The following is a 10,995-nucleotide window of genomic DNA, read 5'->3' as shown; positions in this document are numbered from 1 at the left end:
AAAAAAAAAAAAAAAAACAGATAAATTCCTAGAAATAGGATTGTGGGGTCAAAGGAAAAATGTATGTGTAGTTTTGTAAGATATTGTCTGGTTCCCCCCATTGGAGTTGCATCATTTTTAATTCTCACCAACAATCTGCAAGTCTCTTAGTTTTAATATTTTACAGTTGTATGAAAGTATTGTTCCTGGTTGGGCATGGTGGCTCAAGCCAGCACTAATCCCAGTACTTTGGAAAGCCAAGGTGGCAGGATTGCTTGAGCCCAGGAGTTAGAGTCCAGCCTGGGCAACAGAATGAGGCCCTGTCTCTACAAAAAAGTAAATAAAAAATTAGCCAATCGAGTGGCAAGTGCCTGCAGTCCCAGCTTGTGAGGCTGAGGCAGGATGATCCCTCGAGCCTAGGAGTTCGGAGCTATAGCAAGCTATGATTGTGCCACTGCACTCCACACTCTAGTGTGGATGACAGAGCAGGAGCCCATCTCTTAAAAAAAGAAAAGAAGAAAATACTGTTCTGATTTCTAGGAAATTATATTTTAAGAAGTTAGGTTAAGGATGGGAGTAGAATAGAATTGAGGTAGGGGTACAGTGGTGGAATAAAATATTTATAAAAATGAAACTGTTGGCTCGGCGCCTATAGCTCAACCGGCTAAGGCGCCAGCCACGTACACCTAAGGTGGCGGGTTCGAATCCCCAGCCCGGACACGGTATACAAAAAAAAAAAAAAAAAAAAAAAAAAAGAAAAGAAGAAAATACTGTATGATTTTACTTATGTGAAATTCAAGAATAACAAAGGTTGCCTGGGGTTAGAATGGACGAGTGGGAACTGACTGCAAATGCGATCAGGGGAACTATTCAGGGTGATACAGATTATCCATATATGCATCATCCAATATGATAGCCACGTTCAATATTGGGCATCTGAAATGTGGTTAATTCAACTAAGGAATTAAATTTTAAATATAATTTGAAAAAAATGAAGCTTAAATTTAACCTTGATTCAGTTAATGGAAAACATTTATGTGTGTTTGGACAAACTTGGGTATGTGAATCTACTTTTTCAACTGCAAATTTTATGAAATCTAAATACAAATCAAGTACTCTGAGGAAGATTTAATAAGCAAATTGAGATGTAAATATAAAATGCATACTGGATTCAGAAGCCTTAGTATAAAAAAAGAATGTAAAATGGCTCACTAACAGTATTTATATTGATTACATATTGAAATAATTTTGATATATTGAGTTAAATAAAATACATTATTAAAATTAATTTTCTTTTAACCTTTCAAATATGACTACTACAAAATATAAAATTACCTATCTTGCTCATGTTACATTTCTGTTGTTCTGTATCTTCATTGTTATAGCAGAAATAAAGGTGTACATATCAGTCAAAATTAAAACTATACACTTAAAATGGGTGCATTTTGTATATAAATTATGCCTCAAAAAAGTTGATAAAAATATTAAATTGGCAGTGTATATATGCTTGTGTGTATGTGAGAGATTGTCTGTCGAAGTCACTATTCTGTTTGTGACCGTTCCTGATCAATAATCAGAAACAAAAATAATTCACTGAGTATACACATGCAAAACTAATAGCTCTTAATAGTTACTATATTAATTTATATTAGTTACTTAATGTCCGCTTCTCTCACTAGCCTTTGAACATTTTGAAAGAAGGAAACTCATTTTGTTCATCTCTGTGTAAACCTAGAATTTAACACAGAAAGTTAATATAGTACCTTACCAATGTTTTAGTAGCTGCAAAATTGTCTCAGATACTTTATATTGTTTGATTCTCCCCAAATTTGGCCTTATTATCCCCATTTCTCAGATGAAAAAACTGAAAGGCAGAGGTCAGAAAAGTTAACTCATCAAATATCCAGAGATAGTAAGTCAAGGAGGTATGTTTCAAAGCCACACTAGTAACTCCAAAGCCCGTTCTTCCATCCTATACCACACTGCCACCAATCCAAGTGGGCATTTCATCGCTGTTTGATGAATGACTAAATCAAAGTAAAGTTCTGTATTTAGATGCAATGGAACCACAGAAATTCTCCTGAACTCCTGGTATCACAGCTTCCTAAGTCTTGAATGGACCCTCCTAGAAAGAGGAACTTGGCATCTCTAACTAGATCAAGAAAGGGTAAATACAGTAGGAAAAAAATTCCCTCCCAATTAAACTTTCCTTGTGAGAATCTGAAGGAGAAAAATAATGCAGGACAAAGATCATGGGAAAGAGAAAAAGGAAATACTGAATCTGCTTATATAGCCAATTAATGCAAAAGAATGAATCTAAAAGCAACCTCAGCATCCAAAAATGAAAAGTTAGGAGATCCTAGAGAAGTACAACTTCTAAGACTTTTGGAGCTCTTCTTTAATTAGCCGCCCTGAATCTCAGCATTCCTATTGGAATAATCCATATTGCTGGTTATTTATTTAGCTCCCCACTGCTACACATTACCAAGCCATACGCCATAGGAATACATCACTTCATATTTGCACTCAACTATCCAAAGATGTACCTTTAAGAACCTTAAAAAAATTCCCTGCAGATTGTAATGTTAAGGTTAGGAGGCCCAAGAAACCAAATGCATCTTCTTTATATGCTGTTTGCTCAAGAGAAGGTGGGTCATTTCAACAAAAGGACAGGCAATTAGAAGGGTAAGGGAGATAAACCAATAAAAGACTCAAGAAAGTAAAGCTAGGAAAAGTCAGCCAAACACAAAAGGCCTCTAGAAAATTTCTCATGGCCCTCTTTGTACTTTAAAAAAAAAAAAAAATTGTTTTTAAAAGCATTTTTCCTCAAAGGAAGACTTTCAATCAACCCATGATCTGGCATACACTTGGACAAATGAAGAGGTCTACTGCGACCCTAGCCCTCCATAAGCCTTTTAGAGAGAAGATATTTTAGAAATATGTACAGTAAGTCCTCACTTAACATCATACATAGGTTCTCAGAAATGGCAACTTTAAGCAAAATGATATACAGCAGTCAAGTCCTTGAATAACACTGTTATAATGATGAGGGAAAAGAATTGGTTTTGTTATACATCATTTCCCTTACAGTCACAGTTTCCAAGAACCAATCAATGATGTTAAGAGAGGACTTCCTGCACCTAGATAATCCTAAAATCATTTCAAACACAAAAGTGGTCACAGTAGAATCTGTTATAATAGCAAAACATTGAAAATAACCTCAATGTCAACAACAGAAGAATACTAAGTAAGCGACAGTCCCTTAGAGTCCACTACTGAAAACTCATGAAGATTATGCCTCAGAATGGGAAAAAGTATGTCAAGTTCAAAAGGAAACAATATAGAAAATGATACGTGCAGCAGGCTTAAAAAGTTGTTAAAAACAAGAAAATGATTATTGAAAAAAGACAAGAACATATACCCAAAGACAGGCTTGTGTTTGGGTGACAAGAGTTGTTTTTCTAACCTCTTGGAGGCAAGAATTCTCTTATCTATTTCGGTATTAAGTCTAGAACTTAACACGTATAGTACCTTATCAAATTCTGTCTTATCTACTTCTAAATAAGCCTAGCGCTTAACTTCCATAGTACCTTATCAATGTTTTAATAGCCGTTTTGCATGTTTATACACTAAGTTATATTTAATATATACTAAATTTCTTTTCAGTGTACCCGAATACAAGTTTCTAGACAGCAGACTGGCTCAGTTTCACAACAAATAACTCCATAATGATTAGTCTTCCAACCATGCAAACATGCTTCAGTATTTGTCAATTTAAAAAATTGTTCCTTGGCCCTAAACCATGGTCTGGTCAACATATACTTCTCCAGTCCTCTTCCTAGACAAATTTCCTAAAGAGTTATCTATATAAGCTTCCTTCCCGCCTTTTGCTTCCAACTTCAAGATTCTGTGAAATTAACATGATATCCACTTTAAGAAATTAGTGCATAAATAGTATCAGTAATATATACAAGGAAAGTACTATAAACAACAGTTCTAGAAATATCTTGCATATTTTCATACTTCCTATGCCAGACACATAGCACATGCACAACTCATTACGTGAAGTTATAAATGAAAATTATGAATCATATTCTACTGTCAATAACAAAAATATAGACAAACATGTGACATAGCTAGGTTTATGTGATACCTAAAGAAAATTGAGCCAAGTTTACAGACACATACACAAACACACACCCACACCCAAACCCCTGTGCCTGAAGACTTTATCTTCTGTGTATCTAAGAAACTCAACAGTATAAAAGACTATAGCTACACATTCGTGAACTTAGCTAGTGAGGAGTCAGACAAAAGAGATGGGAGAGCTAGGAGGTCAGAAACATACCTGAGCATGAGATTCATCAGCTGAAGACCCTCGCCCTTCAGGAAGCGCTCGCGATTGGAACTGAGCATTAGGCAGGAGCAGAGCGAATCGAACAGATTCTCCATCATCTCCTGCTCTTCAGCTGTGCCAGGATTGTGTCTTTTAAATACCTGTCAAGAAAACCCAGTAAAAACCACAGAGCCATGTGAGAATGTCTTTTCATCAGCCAACATCCAACAATTTTCAAAGCCTGATTGTCATGGTAACCCTACAATTGAGCAAGCAGAAGTTTACTAAACAAAATTCTCACTGGTTCCTATTTTAGAGAAAGTGGGCTTGCCATTCATTATTTACTAAATAAATGGATATTAGTTCATGCAACTGACCACTTGGCCTATGAGTGAGTGATAATTGCAGGCAAGCAGATTTTTTAACAAAGCAAAAACAAAAAAACACCAAAACCTTTTTACTATGGTCTATAACATAGATACAGAAAATTCTGTAAAGTATATGTATAGCTCAATGAATAAAGTGAATACCATGAAGCCATTATCCAGGTCAAAACAAACAACAAAAAAACTTGCCAACTACCTTGAAAGCTTTCTACTTGCCCAACCCAGTTATATCCCAATTTCTTCCCCTTCTAAAAGTAACCACAATTAAGAGGGGCAAATCCTGGCTCAATATTAAGGAATAGTTTCCTATTAATCAAAGTTACTGAACTGCCTCATCATCAGGGCTCTAAGTCATATGAAGGGGCTTACATCAGGAGTTGCTTCTTTGCCAGAGATGTATGGCATGTTAAGAAAGCCTTTTAACAGTATATGCATACTCAGATAGTCTCCTAGGAGAAGCTCAATAATCTAACAGGAAAGGGACTAAGCATCTTCCCAGAATTGAAAACAGATTCACATTTCAAAGCTCTATTTTTGGGGTGGAGGCCAAGCCACTCAAGCTGCTGGCACCAAGACGGAAGCTGTATGCAAACTGACATCTCAGACACTCCCAACATTCTGAAGATTTTTATCCAAATGATCTATTTTCAGTTCTGTTTTTAGAATAACACAGATGAGGTTTGTTAGAAGAAATCTTAACAGTATTTTCAGAATGCCAGCAGAGTAACATTTCAAGTGGATTTAAATTTCTTATAGTGCAAAAAAGGCAGCTTCCAATTTCTCATTCTAGCTTTCAGTGCCATATCCTCCCCCTTTTCTCCTCTGTGACCTCTATCCCATTGCCCTGAAACTTGTAATCCTTGAGTTTATTTGGATACTAAATGAATAGACTGAAAGGAAAAGAGATGAATAATCTTGGTAGAAGTCTGAATGAAAATCTGGCCTTCCTGGCTCAAAAGCATACACTTAAGCAGGCAACACATCTCTTTTGGATAGACAACCTTCTATCAGAAGATGGTTAAGTCCATACCCAAAACATAGTGATATTTGGTCATAATGGGGTCTATTCATTTAGGATCCAAAAAAGCTCAAGGTCATAAAGAGAAGAATTGGTCAGTGCTCACCTAATGTGCACAATATAAGGGTATACAGCATACCCCCACTGCCCTAGGATTTGTAATCCTTGAGCACATCCCCTGAGGGAAGGGCTCAACTTGAACTTTACCTTAGAAATGCAAACAATGTAACCTAACCATTTGTACCCTCATGTTAATCTGAAATTTAAAAAAATCATGTCTCTCCGGTGTAACCTCAAACCTGCCAACATGTTCCATGTGGCTTGGATCACATGGCTTATTCCTTCCCACAATTTCCAGCTCCACCCATTCAAAGCAGGCCATGCATCTTCATGGCAGACAGGAAGCATAAGAATTACTCACGGATAACTGCTGAAGAAGCACATCGATTCCATCTAGCTCCCCAAGCAATTCCCTGTTATCTAAAAGAGGAAAAAAATAGAGGGAGAAAAAAATGAAGCTAACTGTCAGATTTTACAGCCGTCTAACACTGATACATCAGCAAACAAAATCAATACAGCTTGACAGAGTACAAAAGCTGCACAGAGAGCAAGAGGGAGAGCAAGGGGATGCCAAAGGCAAGAGAGCTTGCTGTCATGATCTGAAACAAGCCTGGCTCCTATCCTAACAGAATATCAATATTGAGAGGGTGCCTCACCGTCGTTGTCCTGGAGCAATATGGCCAGCACTTCACTGCAATACAGCTTGTTGGCATCGAAAGGCATCTTTGCCTATGGGGAAATAGAAGAAATGAGAAAAATGTTAAGGGGTCTTACCTACTTTCCTAGGACAAATGTTTCAAAAGTACTAGGATCTGAGTTAAAGAAAAGCATAAGTTAGAGAGGGAGTAGGCAGGTTAAAGGTAAAAAACGGTCTGCCTCTGCTCTCAAAATAGACCAGACTACAGTTCTATAGAGTAAAACCATAAATAGCAGATGGATGCAGTGGCTTTCACACTCCTAGTGACAGGTATGGATGTCACCTTCTCTGTGGAGTCCTCCTGGATTCCTCAAGTTGAGTCCAGTGACTATGTGAGCCTAGTACATAGGACACACTCAAATTTCAATGAAATGAATGATAATTTTGAATTTATAAGACTAAAACTCATCTTAAAGCTTCATTCACAGGTTATAATCATAAAATTAGGCTATAAATTAGTCGATATATCATCAGAAAAGTTGAAAAGAAAGCAGTTTCTTGTTTAGATTGCTGAATGTACTTATAATAAAATAATTCCTTTTGGGTTCTTTTTTAATGTTTAAAATTTAATTTGAAATCATAAACCTATCTGCTTGCATGCCATAATCTGCCTACTATTTAAAAAGGAAACCACATTAAATATGCAAAAATGTGTTAATATTTTAACACCTAAATTACTACCCACAATTCTTTCCCTGCTGCATGCTTTGCTACTTGGAGTTTCAGAGGGACACAGCTACTGCAAAGACTATCCTTCACGGCTGTCCATGTTGTTGCTGCAGTAGTGAGATTTAAATATCTTACCATTAACACTGCCCCTTCGATAAAGGTGTTCAGAGAGAACCAAGGCTTACTGGTGTGTTTTTATTTATGGTATCCATGATTCTTAAAACGCCAACATGTAGACCTTTGCTACCTATCCAGGTTTTTGAAATGACAAATAATTTTCTGTACCTGGATAGGACAGGGGAAATGTTTATCTTGCAACTAACACGTCCTTGCACCATTTACAGTCTGTTTGGACACTGATTTTGTACATAAGAAGGAAGACTGGTGCCTAATCAAGCGTCATCATTTCAGTTCTCTGTTCAAGTCTTCCTCGTCGAGCCTAAGCGCACCCTGCAGGGTTTCAGAAAGCCAACCAGGTATGACCATCTTGGGTTAAAAGATCTGTAAATGCAAGGTCTTCCATATGCTACCACAAGTTATGCTCCCTGGGCAAGCGTGAAACTTTGTTTCAAGAAATTCAGTCTAACAGTCAGAGCTCAAATGCAACCTGTGTTATGTTTCACTTTAAGAAAAATAATTTTGTAAAAATCAAAACACAAAGGAGAAAAGCCAAGGAATGTGGGGCCTCTACTAGGACCAAGGATTTGCTGATAAAATTTTTCACTCAAATTATTTAAGTTACAGGTATGCTATTTCATTTTAAATAGTTTAAGCCACACCAATTTATTATGTAGCTTTTCAAACAAGAACGAGCACCAGGATTCCTGTCTGAAATAAGATATACCTCACTGAAAGAAGCCAAATGACGTCAGGCCGCTGAAGCCATCACCTTTCTATGGTTCCAAAGCCTCTTGTCCTTTACAAACTCCTGTTTCCAAGTTAGGGGGAGTTTTTCTCTATCAATAAATATTTACTAGGTACCTATTACATGCAAGATGCTGAATTAAGCACAATAGCAAATGGAGGTGCATTAGATCCACTGCTGAGGCATTTCAAAAACATTATACTGAATTAAAATTAATTTTATTAAGTAGTATAGTCAAGTTCAAAAGAAAAAAAAGAACATGGATCTGGAATGCCATAATCTGTATGACAAAAAGTCTATGGTTCCCAAACTATACGCTGAGGTAACTGAGGTACCATATTGAATTCACTGTAGTATATTTTAAAATTTCAAGGAAACAGGGTGACTCTTGACACCCTTCGAGAACTGCAACCACTACTACCTCAAGGTACACTTCTTTTGATGACGTCATACATGATATATTTATAGAGCTTGGTTTCAATAGTTGCTGTTATAAAAACCAACTGTGTGAAAATCAGTGTGAAACAGGAATAAGCATGCTGACATTCAGTCCAATTCCAAGGTTTGAGAAGTCGTGCAGAACCCAAAAGGCACACACATCCATTAGTAAGTAACTATGATATTCAAGAAGAAATAAAAATATTTTTTCTTTCAATTTATGTGTTTTATTTTTTCAAATAGTTAATAAATTATTGGGGTAAAAATGCATATTAGACTGTTTTGGCACAACTGCTTAACAAATGGGATGGTTAGGTCCTTTTGGGCATAATGGTATAAAAACAAAATTACTGAGACACTAATAGCACCATGAACCAATAATGGAAACCCACAACCCAAGTAATATTTCTTGGTCTCAGTTTCCTCATCTGTAAAATGGAAATTAAAAAAAAGAACACTTCTTTGGAAAGTTACTATGAGAATAAGATAATATGAAAGTACTTAACACATAGTAGGTACTATAAGGTTTTTGGATGACCGGATGCAGAAATATCTGAATTTAAAAAAAAAAAGTAATATCTAAGTTAAATCTCAGCTCTAACAGTTGCCAGCTATGTGATCTTGGCTAAATTACTCTGACTCTTTGACCTGATTTGTATTATGTTAAATGGGAATAAATAATATCTTCCTCATGACCTGATTTGTATTACGTTAAATGGAAATAAGTAATATCTTCCTCATGAATAACTGAGCATAAAAGGCACTGAACAGCTGAGTTCCCCTGTACAGGAACTCCTGGTTGCCCCAGGAGATCTCTAGCTTTTGCTGTTCGACACTACAAACAGTTTCCAATTTACCAAAAGTAAATGTTTAAAAAAATCAGAATCATAACTTTGTCACTTTTTCCTTAAAATATAAGCCCTCTGATTGAAAAACTGGCTTGAAGGAAGAATCTAATGAGGAAACCAAATTGATCTAGTCCCATAACTCCCCAACACTAAGCTTCAGAACCTAAGCGGTGCCAGTTGTAAGAGGTGGTGGCTTAGGAGAAACCCAGGCCCACGCTCACTGGGGTCTCCAACGCACTTTCCATGTGGGCTGGGAACATTGCCCCTCTCTGGGATTCTTTTGTCATCTGTACACTGGGGATAGTGGCACCCTCTTAGCATAGTTTGTGAGGATTAAAAACAATATATGTAAGGGATCTAGAATAACACTTTGCAGTAGTGGGCAGTCAATGTATGAAATTCATAGTAAATAGATGGGGAAAACTTAGTGATCATCATGATGATTACAAGTAAATATTTTAACCCAGTAAAAAAGAAATAAAAGAAATTAAGCCAGGTGGGATGGAGGGAGACTAATCTGTCATGTTTTGCCAAAGATAAAACTTTCCAAGAAAATTTTACTTTGTTTGAATCTCTGCCAGAGATTGCATAATACCAAACTGCCAAATTACAAAGACATTTAATCAAAATCAGGGGAAAGGAGACATCATTTAGCAAGAATATAGTCTGCTAGATTTTGCAATGTTAATCAGTGGGGCTTGGAGCTTGTAGGGCTCTCTTCTACCCAGGAGCCTGGCGATCCTAAATCTTTCAGCTGTCAGAGTAATTATAGAGTCATGCATAGGTTTGGACTCAGCATGTACTAGCCTTGGATAAAATTAAACATCACCTTTTGGGGAGCTGCTGCTTTTTTGGAAAGTACAAAACAATTATGCTACCACCCACAGCCAGAAGCTGCAGGTTATACCTGCAGCTCACCTCTGGTACCTGGAACACACAGGGCAGGTTCAGACATATCTGTAGCCCTGTACAACTGTCAAAGCAGATTGTGCTCTACAAAATCTTAACCTCAGGTCATAAGAGGCTAAGGACTTTAGCATCAACCAGTTGTACATGTAGTATAGCTTAGCCAATTCTCAGTTCATTAACTCTTTGCTGAAAGTTGCAACTGTTTCTGAAGCATTGATTTAACTGGAAAACAAAACAGAATCTTCATTTTTTTTTTTAGAAATAAAAGTACAACTCCATTTTGGTGTAATTTTTAATAGTACATAATATTACTAATAACGTGTACTCCTCATTAAAAAAATGAACTGTGCTGCAGTGTCTCTCACACTACCATTATCTGCTTACCTGCTAATCTATTCAGTGCAATCATCTGCAATGGGTTTTATCCTCATTAGGACAAATTAGTGAGGTTTCATTTGGTGGATGAAGAGATCCACGACTATCTCCATGTACTGCTAGACTACCAGTACAAAAATGAGAAATTCAAGACTAAAATGGCTGTCATCAGTGTGCCACTCACTCAAGAATTACTCAAAGATTACTGAAAAAATATAGGATGGTCAAATTACAAGGTTTTATCAATAAATCTAAACATAAGCACTTAAGGACATTGGTTCTCAGACATTAGCTTCCATCAGAATCACCTGGAGAGCTTATTTTTTTTTTTTTTTTTTTTTTTTTTTTGAGACAGGAGCCTCAAGCTGTCCCCCTGGGTAGAGTGCCGTGGCATTACAGCTCACAGCAACCTCCA

At 36.8% G+C, this 10,995-nt stretch overlaps 1 protein-coding gene across 1 annotated transcript in view; it reads right to left on the bottom strand.

Moving 5' to 3' along the window:
- The window catches only part of CTNNBL1 (catenin beta like 1), a 171,265-nt gene that overhangs the window by 87,551 nt on the left and 72,719 nt on the right, over positions 1 to 10,995 (bottom strand). Inside the window, exons 8-10 of the mRNA XM_003787583.3 lie at positions 6,436 to 6,508; positions 6,141 to 6,199; positions 4,328 to 4,476 (exon numbers count right to left, since the gene is read on the bottom strand). Coding sequence (XP_003787631.2) covers positions 4,328 to 4,476; positions 6,141 to 6,199; positions 6,436 to 6,508 — 281 coding nt within the window. The remainder of the gene's footprint in view (positions 1 to 4,327; positions 4,477 to 6,140; positions 6,200 to 6,435; positions 6,509 to 10,995) is intronic.

Source organism: Otolemur garnettii, unplaced genomic scaffold, assembly GCF_000181295.1.
Source record: "Otolemur garnettii isolate 467f Iridium unplaced genomic scaffold, OtoGar3 scaffold00023, whole genome shotgun sequence".
Classification (NCBI taxonomy): domain Eukaryota; kingdom Metazoa; phylum Chordata; class Mammalia; order Primates; family Galagidae; genus Otolemur; species Otolemur garnettii.
This window is presented reverse-complemented; position numbering and strand designations above follow the sequence as displayed.